The 23,043-nt window shown below is 43.6% G+C and overlaps 4 protein-coding genes across 6 annotated transcripts; 2 read left to right on the forward strand and 2 right to left on the reverse strand.

The window, feature by feature from the left end:
- Positions 1 to 1,584: 1,584 nt before the first annotated feature.
- On the reverse strand, positions 1,585 to 7,660 carry LOC127365157 (trace amine-associated receptor 4-like). Its single transcript, XM_051403007.1, has 2 exons — positions 7,185 to 7,660; positions 1,585 to 2,642 (listed from the first exon to the last, which is right to left on the reverse strand). Exon 2 carries the CDS (start codon positions 2,492 to 2,494, stop codon positions 1,670 to 1,672), a length of 825 nt encoding a protein of 274 aa, XP_051258967.1. The 5' UTR covers positions 2,495 to 2,642; positions 7,185 to 7,660; the 3' UTR covers positions 1,585 to 1,669.
- LOC127365155 (trace amine-associated receptor 13c-like) lies at positions 6,124 to 7,191 on the reverse strand. The gene has a single exon (XM_051403005.1). The coding sequence runs from the start codon at positions 7,037 to 7,039 to the stop codon at positions 6,209 to 6,211; it is 831 nt and encodes a 276-aa protein (XP_051258965.1). The 5' UTR covers positions 7,040 to 7,191; the 3' UTR covers positions 6,124 to 6,208.
- Positions 7,661 to 11,722: 4,062 nt separating the features above from the next.
- On the forward strand, positions 11,723 to 17,708 carry LOC127365144 (trace amine-associated receptor 4-like). Of its 3 annotated transcripts, none has more exons than XM_051402928.1 (2): positions 11,723 to 11,893; positions 16,833 to 17,708. In XM_051402928.1, exons 1-2 carry the CDS (start codon positions 11,730 to 11,732, stop codon positions 17,638 to 17,640), a joined length of 972 nt encoding a protein of 323 aa, XP_051258888.1. In that variant the 5' UTR covers positions 11,723 to 11,729; the 3' UTR covers positions 17,641 to 17,708. The 3 variants fall into 3 exon arrangements, 2 of the variants coding, with proteins under 2 accessions (XP_051258888.1, XP_051258887.1); XR_007885125.1 differs by having other exon boundaries at positions 11,802 to 12,112; positions 16,833 to 16,915; XM_051402927.1 differs by lacking the exon at positions 11,723 to 11,893 and adding an exon at positions 16,208 to 16,452.
- LOC127365156 (trace amine-associated receptor 4-like) lies at positions 12,111 to 13,156 on the forward strand. The gene has a single exon (XM_051403006.1). The coding sequence runs from the start codon at positions 12,261 to 12,263 to the stop codon at positions 13,086 to 13,088; it is 828 nt and encodes a 275-aa protein (XP_051258966.1). The 5' UTR covers positions 12,111 to 12,260; the 3' UTR covers positions 13,089 to 13,156.
- Positions 17,709 to 23,043: the final 5,335 nt, after the last annotated feature.

Here is a 23,043-nt window from a genome sequence, read left to right on the forward strand (position 1 = left end):
AGAAGGAGAGCGGGCACACACACACACACACACACACACAGACAGACAGACAGACAGACAGACAGACGCACACACACACACACACAGAGACACACACTCACACACACACACACACACACACACACACACACACACACACAGACAGACAGACAGACAGACAGACAGACAGACGCACACACACACACACACACAGAGACACACACTCACACACAGAGACACACGCACACACACACACACACACACACACACACACACGCACACACACACACACAGACACACACACACAGAGACACACACGCACACACAGACACACACACACACACACACACACACACACACTGTATATAACTAATATAATGTTCATAATGTATATATCTTTTATATTGTGTATTGTCTGAATATTTCGACTTACTGTATTTTGATGCTTTGCTTTGGCAACACTTTTCAAATAGAGCAGGTCTAGACCAAACTCCTTATAACATTATTTACAGAGACCCATGCCATGCTCATAGTGGACCCCTAAAAAAAATTTTTCGCCACGTCTGACATGTGCGCCGCGTTTAATGAGTTATCGAGCATGTTGCGGCCTCCAAATATGCAGTCGAAGGGGCTAAAAATAGGTAAAAATAAGGTCCCTAATAATATTAGTAATATTAATAATGGCAGTCAAGCAGGACCATGGCAGGAGGCTCCACCAGGATCCATGAGAACCCTCGAGACGAGAAAGCACAAGAACTCCGGGGAAGAAGTGAAGTTAATAACATGCATTAATGGAACATGAATGAGTGCAGAAAGAGAGAGGAAGAGAGGAGCTCAGTGCACCATGGGAAATCCCCCGATAGTCTAGGCCTATAGCAGCATAACTAAGGGATGGTTCAGGACTCACCTGATCCAGCCCTAACTATAAGCTTTATCAAAGAGGAATGTCTTAAGCCTACTCTTGAATGCGGTGAGGGTGTCTGCCTCCCGAACCACAACTGGAAGCTGGTTCCACAGGAGAGGAGCTTGGTAACTGAAGGCTCTGGCTCCTGTTCTACTTTTAGAGACTATAGGAACCACAAGTAGCCCAGCATTCAGAGAACGCAGTGTTCTAGAGGGGTAATAGGGTACTATGAGCTCTTTAAGATATGAAGGGGCCTGACCATGAAGAAAACATCAGTGTTGAGTGTTTACTATTAAGCACGAACCAATAAATCACAAGCACTTTACAAATTAATATACCAAAGACCCCAAATAGGTTATCTGTGGAAGCTCATTTCCACCAAAAGGATTCTGTAAGTCACTGTAATGAGAGAATATTCAATATTTTGACTTTATATCTCAGTATAATGAATTGGTAATTCTAAGTCAATATTTTCTTGTATATATTAATATATAATAATATATATTTTTTTCTCCTTATAATTACTTACATAATCTTTTTTTCCCATCACATTGGTGCAAATGGGCTTCCATAGTTATCAATGCTCATTAAGGATTTTATAAATATGTGCAACTGTGCATCTTGAAATACTCTAAAGTTTGGAGGAGTTTTTCCTTCCTTTAAATCTGTCAGCAGCAACAATCACACGTTTTCACTCAGAATACAGAACCTACAAAGGCTGTCAAGTAAAATTTAATGATGAAAACGAAACAAAAAGTCTAATTTTAATCAGAGCACAGTGTGTCTCTACAGCATGTTGGCATCACAGGAGTCAGGCTGCAGGATCTGAAGAGTCACTATGTGTTTAACAGCTTTTCTAAACCAGGGGTAGAACAAGGCATAGATCACAGGGTTCAGACAGGAGTTAAAGTAAATCAGAAGGGTCAGAAAGGCCTCAGATGATGAGCCGAATAAGATGTTGCTGCCTGTGAGTAAGACACAGTAGTACGGAGAATAGCAAATCAGGAAAACTACAACAGCAATGCCAAGAGTCCTGGCTGCTTTCAGCTCAGATTTCTGTGTCAGAGTCACTGAAAACTGGAGTTTGACAGCTGCAACATGAGAGCGCATGGCACGGGCCTGAGACACCGCTACCACAAACACTCTCATATACAGAACTACAATGACTGTAATGGGAATAATAAAGGCGACAACAAGGTCCACATCTCCTGCAATGTTAACCACACACTCTCCATAGCAGGAATTATACCTGCCCGGTTGTTTCAGGTGGTCATAATATATAAAAATGCCATAGAAAGCTGAGCAGATCCAACACAGACAAATACTGACATTTACTAGTTTTTCAGTGACTCTGGTGGGGTAATGCAGAGGGTCACAAACCGCCACATAGCGGTCGATTGATATGAGCACCATGCTTCCCACGGAGGCAGAGATGAGGGTGACCGGTAGCAAGAAATACAGAGCACACATGAGGTCATCCAGGACCCAGCAGGTCCTTGTAAAGAGAACCATCGGCAAAAACAGGAGGCCCACGAAGAAGTCTGAGACAGCCAGAGAGAGGAGGAGGAGGTTGGTGGGGGAGTGGAGCTGCCTGCAGGGAGAGGTTATCATCACTGTGTATCATCACCAATCTTATCACCAAAAAGAGCTGTGCAATAAACGCAGTAAGAATACTTTAAAGCCACAGTATATCACAATAAAAAGAGAGCTAAGGGCTCAAATTGAGTTCAATAAGATTGTTAGTTTGTGCAGAAATAACCTGAAAGCCTGTTGTTGTACATCAGCCTCTGTAAACCTGTGAAAACACTCTGCAGGAGAAACTGAAGTCTGTGGATTCTACAACTCCAACTCTTCTAAACCTTCCAAACTGTTTTCACAAGTACACAAAGGCTCATAGACAACACAAGCTTTGAAATTCATTCTGAACATCATTTCAGTTTAACAGTAAATGTGGTGAAGCTGAGAGGTTGATCTCTGCCTGAAGTGGGAGATGGAGATGATGACGAGCAGGTTGAGAGCAGCAGTGAGCACAGAGATGAAGAACAGCAGGATGTAAACGAGCAGATCCTCAAACTGAGGAGGCTCCGGCCTCCTGCAGGAGGCGTTGAGGAGTTGTGGAAAGCAGAGTTCAACTTCTTCCATCATCAGAGAGAAGAGAAGCTACTGAGCTCTCTGTGAGTCATACACTTAATTTATCTCTTCCTCCTCCCTCCCCTCTCAAACCCGAAGGGAGAGGAAGAGGTCATCGTTTCTATCAATGTAGGACCCCAGTGCAAGATTATTTTATGAGCCCTACTTACCATTAGATGTGTGTGTTCTTGAAAATTCAGAATTTTGGAAATTCAAGTGGATTAAATTCACAGTGAAAAACAAAGATTAGTGGTAAACTTGCGAGGAAAAATCTGACAAACTGTTTCTAGGGATGTGACATTTCACCTCTCTGGGGAGGTGGGAATCAAAGCTAGTGCAGTAGGTTTAGCGGTACCACCTACAGTAGTCGGGTTCACCTCTGCACATGACAGTGCGTCTGATACCAAACTAGACTTTCTTCTTTTCTGGAGTTGCCCAGGGTGCGAGGTGCCGGGCAGATGTGGAGATACTCATGAGCCCCCAGCTTAGCCATCCTGGAGCTGATTGAGAGGAATGGCCTGACTGATCTGAACCAGAGTGGTGCTTTGTTATTAGACTTCTGTGTCAGTCATGGATTGGCCATAACAAACAAAATGTTTGGTTCAAGATTGTACGTGGTACCATAACACCATAGGCCAAAGATCAATGACTGACCTTGAGGTTGTATCATCAGACCTGTGACCAAATGTGTCAGGGGGAGACAGGAGCACATGGTGGGGAAGACTGAACTGGTAGACTGGGAAGATCTGGTAAACCCAAACATGCAGTGAAAGTGAACAGATCCCTTTCTGTGAGGTCTTCAATTCCTTCTTCCGGAAGAAATTGTCATGCATCCCGTCTGAGTTTGAGAGGTGATGGAAATCTGAATTCAAAGCCTCCATTGTGCATCGCTCAGAGTTATGGTCAGACGTTTATTGGTGCAAGTTGTGGTGGCAACCTGTGAAGGGGGACATCAAGCTGAAGAGAGAGGCCTTTTGGTTTGCTTGGTCCAGGGTCGTGAAGCAGCAGAATGATACCGGGTGGTCAGAAGGGCTGTGGCTCCATTGGTCACTAAAGTAAAATCCCCAGTGTGGAAGGAGGTCAGGGAGGCTATTGTAGGATAGTGGATATTGTCAAGCACTTTGAGGAACTCATAAATCCAACTACTACATCCTCTGTGGAAGAGACAGAGTTTGAAGACTTGGGGGAAGCCTCACCCATTTCCCTGGCAGAGGTCTCCAAGATATTTAAGAAGCTCCTCAGTGACAGTGCACAAAACTGTGGATGAGATTTGTCTCTTCAGTGTCACATGGAGGTCAGGGACAGTGCCTCTGGAGTGGCAGACCTGGATGGTGGTTTCGATTTAAAAACAGGAACCGAAGGGTGTGCTCGATTATCAGGGTAGCACGCTCCTCAGCCTCCCTGGGAAAGTTTATTGCAGTGTACTCTGACCGATTGTTGAGCCTCAGATCCAGGAGGACCAAAGTGGATTCGGTCCTGGTCGTGGGACCAGGAGTAAACCACCTCTTTACTTCAACAGAGTTATGTGGACTTATGATCATGTCTGCGCTACTAAGTAGGGTCGAGGGCTGCACTGGGATTGAGATCCAGTAAATCCCACAGGACCAAACACAGATCTTATGGGGGTTGGTTTGGGGTTTTTTTACTTTTCTGCAGGTGGTCAAAGATTAAACTATGGGTCCCGGGATTATGTTGCAGACAGCGGTCAGTGAACAGCCAGCTGTACTTTTCAGAATAAAAGCCTCTGTTATTCATTCTGGTGTTTTGTTCTTATTGAAGTTTGTTGACCCACTGAGAACCACTGAACAATCTACTGAACAACAACATGATCAGATCAGAATTTAAAGTCCCTGAGAGGTGTTTTATCTCCTCTGTCTCCTGCAGTATCTGTCCAACAGTGACAGGAAGTCTGTTTTAGGTTTTTTCAGGTATTCTTGGTGGTATTTTAGAGTTTCACCTCAGCTTTCTAAGTGTATTCAGTGATTTGGTGAAACTGGATCAGATTTTATGTTGAAAATATGTCCTGGTTTTCACGAGGACAGATAGCTTTAGCTAAAGCAGCTAACTGCTAATTAACTGCCACTAACTGTATCTGCCATTAACGGGTGACAGAACATAAGAGCTAATTTACAATAATTGTAAGCTAGTTGGGTTTACCTTAAAATGTGAGTATATATGTGTCTCTTTTATGTTTTAAAATTAAAAATGTGGTTGTCTTTCCAACACAGATTAGCCTAGCATATAGCATATCTAACTACAGGGAAGGAAGATGGAGGCTTGCTCAACTGTTATTGGAGCACAGAGCAAAAAGGGGCGGGACTTAGCAAGGGTGAGTTTGGGCCACCTACTGCTTATTATAATGAACTACTCTGAGAGAATAGTTCTATTCATTTTCTTTTGCTAATTGAATCCACATTTGGTTGAAACGTGATAAATTTGGACGGAAACTCAGCTAATGAGATTAATTCATTATCTCCAGTAATTTATGAGTATGAGTAGTTTAATGGTTGTCTGTGTACATAAAAGTATCAATAACTCAAATATATTAAAATATGTTAGCAACAGCAATGACAAATGTTTTCAGTCATCTACATCCACATACTCATAGCTACCAACTTTTTACAATTCTTACATGTTCTGCACATTAAAGGGGGAAATATTCTGAATTGTAGGTAAGAAAAAACATCAGTGTTGGGTGTTTATTAAGCACGAACCAATAAACCACAAGCCCATTACAAATTAATATACCAAAGACCCCAAATAGGTTATCTGTGGAAGCTCATTTCCACCAAAAGGATTCTGTAAGTCACTGTAATGAGAAAACTATTCAATATTTGACTTTATATCTCAGTATAATGAATTGGTAATTCTAAGTCAGTATTTTCTTGTATATATTAATCTATAATAATATTTTTTTTTTCTCCTTATAATTACTTACATAATCTTTTTTTCCCATCACATTGGTGCAAATGGGCTTCCATAGTTATCAATGCTCATTAAGGATTTTATAAATATGTGCAACTGTGCATCTTGAAATACTCTAAAGTTTGGAGGAATTTTTCCTTCCTTTAAATCTGTCAGCAGCAACAATCACACGTTTTCACTCAGAATACAGAACCTACAAAGGCTGTCAAGTAAAATTTAATGATGAAAACGAAACAAAAAGTCTAATTTTAATCAGAGCACAGTGTGTCTCTACAGCATGTTGGCATCACAGGAGTCAGGCTGCAGGATCTGAAGAGTCACTATGTGTTTAACAGCTTTTCTAAACCAGGGGTAGAACAAGGCATAGATCACAGGGTTCAGACAGGAGTTAAAGTACATCAGAAAGCTCATAAAGGCCTCAGTTGATGAGCCGACTAAGATGTTGCTGCCTGTGAGTAAGACACAGTAGTACGGAGAATAGCAAATCAGGAAAACTGCAACAGCAATGCCAAGAGTCCTGGCTGCTTTCAGCTCAGATTTCTGTGTCAGAGTCACTGAAAACTGGAGTTTGACAGCTGCAACATGAGAGCGCATGGCACGGGCCTGAGACACCGCTACCACAAACACTCTCATATACAGAACTACAATGACTGTAATAGGAATAATAAAGGCGACAGCAAGGTCCACATCTCCTGCTACGCTAACCACACACTCTCCATAGCAGGAATTATACCTGCCCGGTTGTTTCAGGTGGTCATAAAATATGAAAATGCCATAGAAAGCTGAGCAGATCCAACACAGACAAATACTGATGGCAGCTAGTTTTTCAGTGACTCTGGTGGGGTAATGCAGAGGGTCACAAACCGCCACATAGCGGTCGATTGATATGAGCACCATGCTTCCCACGGAGGCAGAGATAACAGTATAAGGTAGGACATAATACAGAGCACATATTATGTCACCCAGGACCCAGCAGGTTCCGGTCATGAGGACTTCAATCGGCAACACCAGGAGGCCCACGAAGAAGTCTGAGACAGCCAGAGAGAGGAGGAGGAGGTTGGTGGGGGAGTGGAGCTGCCTGCAGGGAGAGGTTATCATCATTGTGTATCATCACCAATCTTATCACCAAAAAGAGCTGTGCAATAAACGCAGTAAGAATACTTTAAAGCCACAGTACATCACAATAAAAAGAGAGCTAAGGGCTCAAATAGAGTTCAATAAGATTGTTAGTTTGTGCAGAAATAACCTGAAAGTCTGTGGTTGTACATCAGCCTCTGTAAACCTGTGAAAACACTCTGCAGGAGAAACTGAAGTCTGTGGATTCTACAACTCCAACTCTTCTAAACCTTCCAAACTGTTTTCACAAGTACACAAAGGCTCATAGACAACACAAGCTTTGAAATTCATTCTGAACATCATTTCAGTTTAACAGTAAATGTGGTGAAGCTGAGAGGTTGATCTCTGCCTGAAGTGGGAGATGGAGATGATGACGAGCAGGTTGAGAGCAGCAGTGAGCACAGAGATGAAGAACAGCAGGATGTAAACGAGCAGATCCTCAAACTGAGGAGGCTCCGGCCTCCTGCAGGAGGCGTTGAGGAGTTGTGGAAAGCAGAGTTCAACTTCTTCCATTATCAGAGAGAAGAGAAGCTGCTGAACTCTCTGTGAGTCATACACTTCATTTATCTCTTCCTCCTCCCTCCCCTCTCAAACCCGAAGGGAGAGGAAGAGGTCATCGTTTCTATCAATGTAGGACCCCAGTGCAAGATTATTTTATGAGCCCTACTTACCATTAGATGTGTGTGTATTTCATTGGTCACTAAAGTAAAATCCCCGGTGTGGAAGGAGGTCAGGGAGGCTATTGTAGGATAGTGGATATTGTCAAGCACTTTGAGGAACTCATAAATCCAACTACTACATCCTCTGTGGAAGAGGCAGAATTTGAAGACTTGGGGGAAGCCTCATCTATTTCCTTGGCAGAGGTCTCCAAGATATTTAAGAAGCTTCTCAGTGACAGTGCACAAAACTGTGGATGAGATTTGGCCTGAGACGCTGAAGACTCTGGACATTGTTGGGCTGTCTTGGCTGACTTGTATCTTCAGTGTCACATGGAGGTCAGGGACAGTGCCTCTGGAGTGGCAGACCTGGATGGTGGTTCCCATTTAAAAACAGGAACCGAAGGGTGTGCTCGATTATCAGGGTAGCACGCTGCTCAGCCTCCCTGGGAAAGTTTATTGTAGTGTACTCTGACCGATTGTTGAGCCTCAGATCCAGGAGGACCAAAGTGGATTCGGTCCTGGTCGTGGGACCAGGAGTAAATTCAATTCAATTCAATTCAATTTTATTTGTATAGCGCCAATTCATAACAGAAGTTATCTCAGGACACTTTTCAAATAGAGCAGAGAGATGAAAGAAGGCAGTCCTGGAGGTTTGCTTTATGTGGGAATTATATGACATGTCCTGATCAAAAGATAACTCCACAGTGGTGCTAGAGGCCAAGGTAAAACCATCTAGAGTAACTATATCTTTGGACAGTGAGTCTCAGAGGTTTTTGGGGCCAAGTACAAGAAGTTTAACATCAGAGAATTGCAGCTCATTTTTTATGACATATTTTCATGTCCTTAAGGAATGTTTGTAATTTAGATAATTGATTAATTTCATTGGGCTTGATCGATAGATATAACTGGGTAGCATCTGCGTAACAATCAAAGTTAATGGAGTGATTCCTAATAATGTTGCCTTAAGGGAGTATATATAAAGTGAATAGAATTGGTCTAAGTACAGAACCTTGAACTCCATGATTAACTGTAACTGTGAGTAAACCACCTCTTTACTTCAACAGGTTTATTTTTGTGGTCACACGAGTTTACCTATCCAGTCTAAATGAGTTATGTGGATTTATAATCATGTCTGTGCTACTGAGTAGGGTAGAGGGCTGCACTTGGATTGAGATCCAGTACATCCCACAGGACCAAACATAGATCTTATGGGGGCTGGTGTTTTTTACTTTTCTGCAGGTGGTCAAAAATTAAACTGTGGGTCGTGGGATTAAGTTGTGTGCACAAGAAGGATGAAGACAACAAATGAAGTTTAAAAGAAGCTTAGTGCGGGGCGCCCGGTTAGCTCAGTCGGTAGAGCTGGTGACCCATCTACTGAGGCTGAGTCCTTGCTGCAGCGGCCTGTGGCCCTTTCCTGCGTGTCATCCCCTCTCTCTGCCCCCCTTTCCTGTTTATCTTTGGCTGTCCCTATCAAATAAAGGCAATATAAATATAAAGGCCAAAAAAATAACACCAGCAAAGACAGGCAAATCTGACATTTGGGGAAGCTTCTGAGTTGTTACTGACCCTATAAAAAAATATCTTTCAACGGGATGCAGCAGACCTAAATCACGAACAGGGCTCAGCTGTCAATCAACCTTTTTATAACTTCAGATAACTAATTAAAACCGAACTGATGATAAAAAGGTGACATCAGTGTGAAAAGAGCGACCTTAAATTACCTTTTTCTTTCTTTTTTTTAACTTCTGCTAACATGGAGGAAGCAGGCTTTATGACCTTTACTGCCGCTGGCTTCTGTACCAAACGGCACCTGCAGCAGGCTTTGGTTTGAAGAAGTGACCATGCTGACCAGAACAATATAGGAGTTAATTTAGTGACTGAAGATTTTTGGAGAAATGGAGACAGATAGACTGACAACACTGGCTGGTGCACTGGGAGAAATTCATATTAATTACATGATTTCTTCGCAGGTTCAAAAACATCTTTAGTACCTTTTAATAGACAAAATTCCTACTTTATCTGTATATAAAACTTATTCCCTCTGTTTGATCCATTCATACCATTTATAATCAGAGCAGATCTGCATTGTTGGAAGTATTGATGATGTATTAAACATCAACAGTTAAAAAGTCATTAATACTCTGAGCAGTTTTGGAGGAGAATACTTTTTGATGTAGGAGTACTTCTACTTGAGTACAAACTTTCAGGACTCTTTCCACCGCTGCAACAAACAGTACAGAAAGGCCTACACACACAAACACACACACACACACACACACACACACACACACATAGAGCTCATTAGCAGCAGAAACCTTTCACACCTGCTTCCATTGGTGTCACATGATCAATCAGAGGTGTGAAGAGTTAACGAGCACATGATGCAATCGTTCTTTAGAGATCATTTCTGTTGTGACCTTCAGACACCTGATGATGTAATCATTGTGAAATCTGAAATGTTCTACTAAAACTTTAAAACAATAGAGGGCGAGTTGAAACATTTTTAAACCACGAAAGGCAGATTTCTATAAATTTAGTAATAATGTCAAATCAGTCATATATGTTTTAGGGTGGAGTCTTTAATTCCAACCAGTATCAGGTTCAACTTCTCAGCTTTATAACAAACCAGGTAACAGGCTGAACAAACCCAACACTTTTTAGCCTTTTTACACAATGATTATGATCTTTGCGCTGGAGCCCAGGGCAGCTGGCTATCAGGTGCCCTGTCTCATGGCAGTAAAAACATTAATGGTCAGATGAAACAAGGTTAGGTTTCTGTGGATATTTTTGAAAGATTTTTTCCAGTGTTTGCAACCGAAGTGCAGCTTTGGACAAAGGATCTGCTTTATGTAAGTAAACTACAATCTTTTCTGGATGCATCATAAGGATGCTTCCTGGCTGTCTGCCGGTGGACATCCAACTGACAGGAGACCACTGGATAGACCTAGAATTAAAATGTTTCGGCTGGCAAACAGTGCTGAGAAAAGGGATGTCTGGACTACCTTGCTTAAGGCCTTTGGACACCAGGGATGTGAAGAAAAACTGCAGCACTAAATGGCTTGCGGTTAAAAAGGTCACATTTGGGTGCCCAGTTAGCTCAGTGGGTAGAGCTGGCGACCCATGTACCGAGGCTGAGTCCTTGCTGCAGCGGCCCAGGGTTTGAATCCGACCTGCGGCCTTTTGCTGTGTGTCATCCTCTCTCTCTCTGCCCCCCTTTCCTATCCATCTTCAGCTGTCACTAGCATAAAAGCCCAAAAAAATACTTAAAAAAAAAAAAAAAAGTAAAAACAAGAGCTCACCTCACAGGGCAGTTGGGGTACATCAGACCGTAAATACTCCATGCCAAAGACATTACCTGGAAACACGTGTAGTAATTGTATGACAGTGTGCGTTCAGGCAGTTACTCTCCACTACAGCCCTGGTTATTATCAGTTAATCATATCTCTTTGATGATGTGGTCCTTTTGGTTGGAGAAGCCATTCTGAAGTTTGGCTTTTGGACACTGGTGTAAAGGAGGCCTCAGTGCACGAGTAGTGTTGTCTAGTGGTGGGCGGATCGATCCAAAATATCGATATATCAATCCAACGTTGGATATTAATTGATACCAGTGTAATGGGATCAATACTTTAGTTTCTGTCCTGTCTGCGCTGCTGCAGAGGCGACCTGTCTGTCCTGTCTCTGTGAGTAAGTGCAGCTGTTTTTTGCGGAGCAGCCAGGCACTACAACCCCCTGGATTGTATCGGTATCGGTATTGGTGATACTGACTGGTATCGGATCAATACCAAATCTTGCGGTATCGCCCACCGCTAGTGGTGTCTGTATTCACTGACTTCATAATCTCAGAGAATAAAGTAGTAGAGTTGAGCTCACCATTAGATGTACTCGCACTGGGGCCCAACATTACTAGAAACAATGCCCTCTTCCTCTCCCTTCGGGTTTGAGAGGGGAGGGAGGAGGAAGAGATAAATGAAGTGTATGACTCACAGAGAGTTCAGCAGCTTCTCTTCTCTCTGATAATGGAAGAAGTTGAACTCTGCTTTCCACAACTCCTCAACGCCTCCTGCAGGAGGCCGGAGCCTCCTCAGTCCGAAGATCTGCTCATTAACATCCTGCTGTTCTTCACGTCTGTGCTCACTGCCGCTCTCAACCTGCTCGTCATCATCTCCATCTCCCACTTCAGGCAGAGATCAACCTCTCAGCTTCACCACATTTACTGTTAAACTGAAATGATGTTCAGAATGAATTTCAAAGCTTGTGTTGTCTATGAGCCTTTGTGTACTTGTGAAAACAGTTTGGAAGGTTTAGAAGAGTTGGAGTTGTAGAATCCACAGACTTCAGTTTCTCCTGCAGAGTGTTTTCACAGGTTTACAGAGGCTGATGTACAACAACAGGCTTTCAGGTTATTTCTGCACAAACTAACAATCTTATTGAACTCAATTTGAGCCCTTAGCTCTCTTTTTATTGTGATGTACTGTGGCTTTAAAGTATTCTTACTGCGTTTATTGCACAGCTCTTTTTGGTGATAAGATTGGTGATGATACACAGTGATGATAACCTCTCCCTGCAGGCAGCTCCACTCCCCCACCAACCTCCTCCTCCTCTCTCTGGCTGTCTCAGACTTCTTCGTGGGCCTCCTGGTGTTGCCGATTGAAGTCCTCATGACCGGGACCTGCTGGGTCCTGGGTGACCTCATGTGTGCTCTGTATTTCTTCCTACCGTATATTCTCATCTCTGCCTCCGTGGGAAGCATGGTGCTCATATCAATCGACCGCTATGTGGCGATTTGTGACCCTCTGCATTACCCCACCAGAGTCACTGACAAACTAGTTACTGTCAGTATTTGTCTGTGTTGGATCTGCTCTGTTCTCTACAGCGTTTTTATGTTATATGACCACCTGAAACAACCAGGCAGGTATAATTCCTGCTATGGAGAGTGTGTGGTTAGCGTAGCAGGAGATGTGGACCTTGTTGTTGCCTTTATTATTCCCATTACAGTCATTGTAGTTCTGTATATGAGAGTGTTTGTGGTAGCGGTGTCTCAGGCCCGTGCCATGCGCTCTCATGTTGCAGCTGTCAAACTCCAGTTTTCAGTGACTCTGACACAGAAATCTGAGCTGAAAGCAGCCAGGACTCTTGGCATTGCTGTTGCAGTTTTCCTGATTTGCTATTCTCCGTACTACTGTCTCTCTCTCACAGGTGGCAGCATCTTAGTCGGTTCTTCAACTGAGGCCTTTATGAGCTTTCTGATGTACTTTAACTCCTGTCTGAACCCTGTGATCTATGCCTTGTTCTACCCCTGGTTTAGAAAAGCTGTTAAACACATAGTGACGCTTCAGATCCTGCAGCCTGACTCCTGTGAAGCCAACGTACTTTAGAAAGACATTGTGCTGTAATTAAAATGAGACCTTTTTCTTTCTATCATTAAAGCTCCCCTCCACTCATGTATTAGGTCTTTTATTTATATATTTATATATATATATATATATATATATATATTCTGCTTGCAATAATGATTTCTGATATGAAAATAAGTATAATTTCCACATTAAAATCCTTAAAAAGATATCTGCTCCTTCTACTTCATTACAAAAAGTGTTAAAAAGTTGCATACTGGACCAGGTTTGATTTTCAAATCATGCCCGTAGGCCCTGCCCCTTAAAATCTGATTTTCAGTGAGCACAAAGAAACTTTCCTCTTTCTACTTTTACCAGATGAATGTGAAAACAACCTTAAACAAACTTTGCACATACATCATTCTGCTCAGTGAAGATCCAACTATGAATATGATATGATAATATATATAATATATGTGAAGCAGTCAGTACAGATTCCAGTTAGGGCTGATCATATTTTCATCGTCATCGCAATATGAACATGAACAATGAACACATTGCAAGAGACTGCCTGAAACACGATGAATAAGAAACATTTTATTCAGGGATGGGTACAGATCCACATATTAAACAGGCCTCAGGACAGAGGACAGGATGAATGATACTGACTGATGTCTGTGTTCTCTCTAAAATTCAGTATTTTGATGTGAGGAATCTGACCGACCAGTTTTGGGAAATATCTGTGAGTGAATGATGATCACAAGAAATTATTAAAGACCACAAGTGAACAGCCACTAAGTTCCCCACCCAAGTCAAACTTGCATATCATTTTGTAAAGGACCTGGTTACCTTTGATTCCCAATAACAGGTAGACAGACTACTAGACTACAGTGTTTAAAAGGAGCAGCCCAGCAACACAATAGAAATAGAAAATACACATTAAATAAAAAATGTAATAGAAAAATACAAGATATAATAAAAATAGAATAAATTGAACAATATATCCAGCGATCAGCCCTAACACTGTGAGCACTGACAGTGAATAATACTGATTATCTGGTTATCAGGACTCCTGTCAGTGGAGGGATATATCAGACAGCAAGTGAACATTTTGTCCTCAGAGTTGATGTGTTAGAAGCAGGAAAAATGGGCAGCGTGTGGATCTGAGCCACTCTGACAAGGGCCACATTGTGATGGACGACAGGGTCAGAACATCTCCAAACCTGCAGCTCTTGTGGGGGGTTCCCGGTCTGCAGAGGTCAGTACCTATCAAAAGTGTTCCAAGGAAGGAACAGAACCAGAGACAGGGTCATGGGCGGCCAAGGCTCATTGATGCAGGTGGGGAGTGAAGGCTGGCCTGTGTGGTCCGATCCAACAGCATGCTACTGTAACTTAAACTGCTGAAACAGTTAATGCTGGTTCTGATAGAAAGGGGTCAGAAGACACAGTGCAGAGCAGTCTGTTGTTTATGGGGCTGCCCAGGTGGTCATAATGTTATGGCTGATGGGGGTAATTGTACTCCACAGGGAATATGGTGGGTGGCAGGAGTAAACCAGTTGTGCTGAGCGGTCGTGTTAAACGGATAACTAACAAACTACGGACTTAATCCCGCAGCCAAGAGTTGGCAAGCTAAACGATGTACTGACTTTTGGACGGACGAAGCCTCTTCCTCCAGTGAGTGAGTCAAGACATTTTTCATTCAAATGCTGGTATATGTATACCTCCGGGTGCTGATTGGTGGGTGGGTACGTGTAGGTGTGTGATGTCAGGAGTTGTGTCCTTGAAGGCACCAATCGCCACCATGTATGTAAAACTGTACAGAACAGGTATTAAATAGTGAAAAAACAGTGACGGTGATAAGTTTTGGCAGACGTTAGAGACAAACAGTCTGTTAATGAGTTGAAGAGTCCGACAGCTGTTGGAATAAAGGACCTTCAATAGCGCTCATTCTTGCACTGTGGGTGCAGCAGTCTGTTGATGAAGGAGCTGCTCAGGGACCCTACAGTCTCATACAGGGGGTGAGAGTTGTTGTGCATGATTGACATCAGCTTGGCTAATATCCTCCTCTTACCCACCTCCTCTATGGAGTCTAGGGGGCAGTCCAGGAAAAAAACTAGCCCTCTTAACCAGTCACAAGACACAAACAGTGTTCAGCAGGAAGGAGAACTGCAACCCATGACTGTGGATGTTGTCAGGCAGTGGAAAGAGCACTTTAAGGAGCTCCTGAACCCAACCAACACATCCTGTGTGGATGAGGCAGTGTTTGGAGGCCCTACCTATATCCCTGAAGAGGTCTGTGAGGGAGTTAAGAAGCTCCCCAGTCGCAAGGTGTCAGGCAGGGATGACATTCTCCTCGAGTAGCTGAAGGTTTTGGACATTGTGGGACTGTCTGTGTTGTATGAAGGTTGGGGACAGTGCTTGTCAACAGGCAGACCGCAGTGGTAGTCCCATGGAGATCAGAGGTAGTCCTAATTGTTGGGGTGCTCAGCCTCCCCGGTAAAGCGTATGCCAGGGTGCTGACAAAGATTGGTGAACCTTACCTATGGTCAACCATATTGACCAAAAGCATGAGATCGCAGATGGAAGCTGCTTGATCTCCAAAATCCACAGCCTTAGAGATAGTAAGGAGGTTAGATATCAGGAGGGAGGTCAGCGTCTAACCGTTGATCTTTTATGTCGAAGGGAGCCAGTTCGGTTCCAGCATCTCATAAGGATGCTTCCTGGCTGTCTGCCGGTGGACATCCAACTGACAGGAGACCACTGGATAGACCTAGAATTAAAATGTCTGGCTGGAAGACAGTGCTGAGAAGAGGGATGTCTGGACTACCTTACTTAAGGCCTTTACACACCAGGGATGTGAAGAATAACTGCAGCACTGAATGGTATGCCATATCTCTTTGATGGTGTGGTCCTTCCGGTTGGAGGAGCCGGTCTGAAGTTTGGCTTTTGGACAGTGGTGTAAAGGAGGCCTCAGTGCACGAGTAGTGGTGTCTGTATTCACTGACTTCATAATCTCAGAGAATAAAGTAGTAGAGTTGAGCTCACCATTAGATGTACTCACATTGGGGCCCGACATTACTAGAAATGATGCCCTCTTCCTCTCCCTTCGGGTTTGAGAGGGGAGGGAGGAGGAAGAGATAAATGAAGTGTATGACTCACAGAGAGCTCAGCAGCTTCTCTTCTCTCTGATAATGGAAGAAGTTGAACTCTGCTTTCCACAACTCCTCAACGCCTCCTGCAGGAGGCCGGAGCCTCCTCAGTCTGAGGATCTGCTCATTAACATCCTGCTGTTCTTCATCTCTGTGCTTACTACCGCTCTCAACCTGCTCGTCATCATCTCCATCTCCCACTTCAGGCAGAGATCAACCTCTCAGCTTCACCATGTTTACTGTTATATTATAAACCAGTATGAGCTCAAATAACGTCAATAACATTCTGTCAAATGTTCAGAATTGATTTCAAAGCTTGTGTTGTCTATGAGCCTTTGTGTACTTGTGAAAACAGTTTGGAAGGTTTAGAAGCGTTGGAGTTGTAGAATTTCTTTCCACAGACTTCAGTTTCTCCTGCAGAGTGTTTTAACAGGTTTACAGAGGCTGATGTACAACAACAGGCTTTCAGGTTATTTCTGCACAAACTAACAATCTTATTGAACTCAATTTGAGCCCTTAGCTCTATTTTTATTGTGATATACTGTGGCTTTAAAGTATTCTTACTGCGTTTATTGCACAGCTCTTTTTGGTGATAATTTTGGTGATGATACACAATGATGATAACCTCTCCCTGCAGGCAGCTCCACTCCCCCACCAACCTCCTCCTCCTCTCTCTGGCTGTCTCAGACTTCTTCGTTGGCCTCCTGGTGTTGCCGATTGAAGTTCTCTTTACAAGGACCTGCTGGGTCCTGGGTGACCTCGTGTGTGCTCTGTATTTCTTCCTACCGGTAACCCTCATCTCTGCCTCTGTAGGAAGCATGGTGCTCATATCAATCGACCGCTATGTGGCGATTTGTGACCCTCTGCATTACCCCACCAGAGTCACTGACAAACTAGTTACTGTCAGTATTTGTCTGTGTTGGATCTGCTCTGTTCTCTACAGCGTTTTTATGTTATATGACCACCTGAAACAACCAGGCAGGTATAATTCCTGCTATGGAGAGTGTGTGGTTAACATTGCAGGAGATGTGGACCTTGTTGTTGCCTTTATTATTCCCATTACAGTCATTGTAGTTCTGTATATGAGAGTGTTTGTGGTAGCGGTGTCTCAGGCCCGTGCCATGCGCTCTCATGTTGCAGCTGTCAAACTCCAGTTTTCAGTGACTCTGACACAGAAATCTGAGCTGAAAGCAGCCAGGACTCTTGGCATTGCTGTTGTAGTTTTCCTGATTTGCTATTCTCCGTACTACTGTCTCTCTCTCACAGGTGGCAGCATCTTAGTCGGTTCTTCAACTGAGGCCTTTATGAGCTATCTGATGTACTTTAACTCCTGTCTGAACCCTGTGATCTATGCCTTGTTCTACCCCTGGTTTAGAAAAGCTGTTAAACACATAGTGACGCTTCAGATCCTGCAGCCTGACTCCTGTGAAGCCAACGTACTTTAGAAAGACATTGTGCTGTAATTAAAATGAGACCTTTTTCTTTCTATCATTAAAGCTCCCCTCCACTCATGTATTAGGTCTTTTATTTATATATATATATATATATATATTCTGCTTGCAATAATGATTTCTGATATGAAAATAAGTATAATTTCCACATTAAAATCCTTAAAAAGATATCTGCTCCTTCTACTTCATTACAAAAAGTGTTAAAAAGTTGCATACTGGACCAGGTTTGATTTTCAAAGTATTTGTGATGTCACAAATCATGCCCGTAGGCCCTGCCCCTTAAAATCGGGTTTTCAGTGAGCACAAAGAAACTTTCCTCTTTCTACTTTTACCAGATGAATGTGAAAACAACCTTAAACAAACTTTGCACATACATCATTCTGCTCAGTGAAGATCCAACTATGAATATGATATGATAATATATGTAATATATGTGAAGCAGTCAGTACAGATTCCAGTTAGGGCTGATCATATTTTCATCGTCATCGCAATATGAACATGAACAATGAACACATTGCAAGAGACTGCCTGAAACACGATGAATAAGAAACATTTTATTCAGGGATGGGTACAGATCCACATATTAAACAGGCCTCAGGACAGAGGACAGGATGAATGATACTGACTGATGTCTGTGTTCTCTCTAAAATTCAGTATTTTGATGTGAGGAATCTGACCGACCAGTTTTGGGAAATATCTGTGAGTGAATGATGATCACAAGAAATTATTAAAGACCACAAGTGAACAGCCACTAAGTTCCCCACCCAAGTCAAACTTGCATATCATTTTGTTAAGGACCTGGTTACCTTTGATTCCCAATAACAGGTAGACAGACTACTAGACTACAGTGTTTAAAAGGAGCAGCCCAGCAACACAATAGAAATAGAAAATACACATTAAATAAAAAATGTAATAGAAAAATACAAGATATAATAAAAATAGAATAAATTGAACAATATATCCAGCGATCAGCCCTAACACTGTGAGCACTGACAGTGAATAATACTGATTATCTGGTTATCAGGACTCCTGTCAGTGGGGGGATATATCAGACAGCAAGTGAACATTTTGTCCTCAGAGTTGATGTGTTAGAAGCAGGAAAAATGGGCAGCGTGTGGATCTGAGCCACTCTGACAAGGGCCACATTGTGATGGACGACAGGGTCAGAACATCTCCAAACCTGCAGCTCTTGTGGGGGGTTCCCGGTCTGCAGAGGTCAGTACCTATCAAAAGTGTTCCAAGGAAGGAACAGAACCAGAGACAGGGTCATGGGCGGCCAAGGCTCATTGATGCAGGTGGGGAGTGAAGGCTGGCCTGTGTGGTCCGATCCAACAGCATGCTACTGTAACTTAAACTGCTGAAACAGTTAATGCTGGTTCTGATAGAAAGGGGTCAGAAGACACAGTGCAGAGCAGTCTGTTGTTTATGGGGCTGCCCAGGTGGTCATAATGTTATGGCTGATGGGGGTAATTGTACTCCACAGGGAATATGGTGGGTGGCAGGAGTAAACCAGTTGTGCTGAGCGGTCGTGTTAAACGGATAACTAACAAACTACGGACTTAATCCCGCAGCCAAGAGTAGAGAGAGGGATCTATGCACTTCATGTCAAACTGAAAAGTGACAGGTACCACGCCCCCTGCCCTTGTGCCCGGTCAAAAAGGTCAAATCGATCAATGATCATCTGATACTTCAAAGGTTGTTTTTAAGGGGTCTAATAGATAGAGATGCCCCCCCCCTCCCTAACGGTAAACATTTAGCCCCCCTCCAGATGGTAACCTTCAATAGATTGTACACGGTCCACCCCGATCCTATGGCGGTGAACCTTTAAAACTCAAATCTGAACAAAAGACAAATATTAGCAGAGTCTGCTGTCGTTTCTAGGGCAGTCCTGCCGTTATGCCCGGTCAAAAAGGTCAAGGGTTGTTTTCCAGACGGTAAACTTTTTGCCCCCCTCCAGATGGTAACCATCAATAGATTGTACACGGTTAATTGGCCCACCCCCACCCCGACCCTATGGCGGGGAACCTTTAAAACTCAAGTGTGAACAAAAGACAAATATTATAAGTACAGAGTCAGCAAAGAGTTCGCCATCAATTCACAATGCTACAAGAAAAGTTTTACGATTGTGAAAAAGAGAATATACCAGAAGATGAGATGTCTGTGATTTGCGAGACACCTGTTACCATCTACCGGCAAGTGAGAGGGCCTCCGCCCGCCCCGAGGAAAAGTATGGTGTATGTACAGCGTACACAGGCTCCTCCAAAGGAATCTCTGGGAGAGCAATGGTCTTTACTGCAGCATGGATCGTCTGGGTGTTGTGGGGTATGTGTTCAAGTATGAAGAGGGCGAGCTCTGGTTGTACCAGCTGGGTGATGATGAAAAATTGAATTTGATGAAAAATGTGGTGACTCTTACCTCCAACGACTGGGCCGTGTTGAGGCTAGTGATGTCTGAACGGCCCTCGGATGAGAAACAAGTGAGAACAGATCCTTCCACCGATGTACCAGAGTCTGGTGTCGTTTCTAGGGCTGTCTGGCAGGCAAAGATATCTGGTTCCAGTCAATGGTTCATACGCGCTACTATCCAAGCATCTAGGGAGAAGCCTCTTGAGGAGGATTTTGTCCTAGAGTATTTTAATACGGACTGCGGTGTATTCCGGCCTGTGCTAACCATCCCTTTAGCCGCTTGGCTAGAAAAGATGGATGAAATAGGAGAGAGAATCACAACCCTCTTCCATAGCAGTCGTAATTGGAATGACACTTTGAAAGTGAGAAAAAAGCTGACGTTCTAAGCCACACCCCTGAACGCCCACTACCGCCCCCAGACCGCCCCCTGACCGCCCACTACCGCCCCCTCTCCGACCACTACCCCGTCTTCAAAGGTTTAAAAAGGAGTAACACAGTCAAACCTAACACAGCATCCTTGATCAAACCGCTCCAAAACGAGAAAAAAAAAGAAGACATGGCCGCCATCAACGGACAGCAGCGTCGGATCGGCACTATCTGGACCCCATTTTCAGACATCCCTGAAGATTCAACATCCGGGCCCGTTGAGGGCGCAGCTCGCAGACATTCGGCCGATGGATCCATCTGTAACCCCAGCACTGTTTTGGAGGAACCCCAGGACCCTGCCTCTCCACCGCTGTACGACTCGCCATGCTGCACCCCTGCTTCATACGCAGATGGGCCCCAGGATTCGCAGTTCTCAACCCACGATATCTCCGATGCAGGAGGGTTGGTCCAGAGCCCTGGCTATCCACCAGCCCCACAGAACTCACCCTGTGAGTCTGCAGGGTAGACACGGGTGATTCCCAGCCTCCACGGCAGGCACCAGAGTATCCAACCCTCTTGAGCTCTGTTTCTTTGACTCCACCACCATCACCACCTCTGTGGGATGAGGAAGAACCGGTGGATGAAATCGACGGCTGGCTATCTAGTGCTTTCTACGGTACTGTAAAAACGGCCGTGCTGCATCTGCTCGCCATCGTCATCAACAAGTACCGCACTGCCAACTGCTACGGATGTCAAACCAGCCACCCCAGCCAGAAGGAACATCCGTGTTTGGAACCGTTAGAGGATTTCTACTATAGCGTCAACTTTCAAGGATTGATGAAGATGCTTTACAAGCCTAAATTCATTCCAGCAGTTCAGTGTCTGTTGAATATGCGTAACCTTCCATCTGATGAAGTTAGAGTCAGGGCCGCTGCTGATATGATTCTACACAATCTGAAAGATGTGGAAGCGACCTCTGACAACATGTTTGATCATTTAGGTGCCAAAACGATATGCATGCAGCTCAAGACGGTCACTAGGTGTTGGGGATTGTGATTTTATAAACAAATATTTTGAAAACAAAGAAAAAATACAAAGAGTGTGCAAGTAGTGTGCACTCTCATGGATCCTGTACTTTTTATACTTGTTATTAGAACTGAAAAGTTTATCTTGTACTTTTATAACATGTGTTTTTGTATTTGTGACTATGCAAACCTCTAATAAAATAACTTGTACATCGTATTTTTCTCTCATTCCGTTTCAACATGTCTGAGAAACGTTTCATGAAAAAAGTGTATTACGATCCTGGCCATCCAGGGAGCTTTGGAGGTGTAGAACGACTACGTAAAAATGTTCAAGATGAAACATGTGAGAGGGTAGGAGTTGAAAATGTCAAAGACTTTTTATCAGAGCAGGATGCTTACACTCTACACAAACCAGCCAGAGTACATTTTATTAGAAACCGAGTTTTTGTACCTCGTCCTTTAAACCAATTTCAAGCAGATCTGTGTGATATGCAAGCTCTGTCTGAATATAATGACGGGTATAATTAATTCAATTCAATTCAATTCAATTTTTATTTGTATAGCGCCAATTCATAACAGAAGTTATCTCAGGACACTTTTCAAATAGAGCAGGTCTAGACCGAACTCTTTAACATTAATTACAGAGACCCAACAGTACCACCATGAGCAAGCACTTGGCGACAAGGGCAAGGAAAAACTGCCTGTTAAAAGGCAGAAACCTAGGACAGATCCTCCGGCTCTAGGTGGGTGGTCGTCTGTCTCGACCAGTTGGGGTGAGAGAGAGAGAGAGAGAGAGAGAGAGAGAGAGAGAGAGAGAGCGACAGACAGACAGACAGGTGCACAGCAACAACAGTATTGGCAATGGCAGTCAAGCAGGACCATGGCAGGAGGCTCCACCAGGATCCATGAGAACCTGCGAGACGAGAAAGCACAAGAACTCCGGGGAAGAAGTGGAGTTAGTAACATGCATTAAAGGGACATGAATGAGTGCAGAAAGAGAGAGGAAGAGAGTAGCTCAGTGCACCATGGGAAATCCCCCGATAGTCTAGGCCTATAGCAGCATAACTAAGGGATGGTTCAGGACTCACCTGATCCAGCCCTAACTATAAGCTTTATCAAAGAGGAATGTCTTAAGCCTACTCTTGAAAGTGGTGAGGGTGTCTGCCTCCCGAACCACAACTGGAAGCCGGTTCCACAGGAGAGGAGCTTGGTAACTGAAGGCTCTGGCTCCTGTTCTACTTTTAGAGACTATAGGAACCACAAGTAGCCCAGCATTCAGAGAACGTAGTGTTCTAGTGGGGTAATAGGGTACTATGAGCTCTTTAAGATATGAAGGGGCCTGACCATGAAGAGCTTTATAGGTGAGGAGGAGTATTTTAAATTCAATTCTACATTTTATAGGGAGCCAATGCAGAGTAGCTAGTACAGGAGAGATGTGATCTCTTTTTCTAGTTCCTGTCAGTACTCGTGCTGCAGCGTTCTGAATTAATTGGAGCGTTTTAATGGACTTATTGGGGCAACCTGATAATAAAGAGTTGCAGTAATCCAGCCTTGAAGTAACAAATGCATGGATTAGTTTTTCTGCATCTGTCTGTGATAGT

The sequence above is a fragment of the Dicentrarchus labrax genome, unplaced genomic scaffold, assembly GCF_905237075.1.
Source record: "Dicentrarchus labrax unplaced genomic scaffold, dlabrax2021, whole genome shotgun sequence".
In the NCBI taxonomy this organism is placed as follows: Eukaryota; Metazoa; Chordata; class Actinopteri; family Moronidae; genus Dicentrarchus; species Dicentrarchus labrax.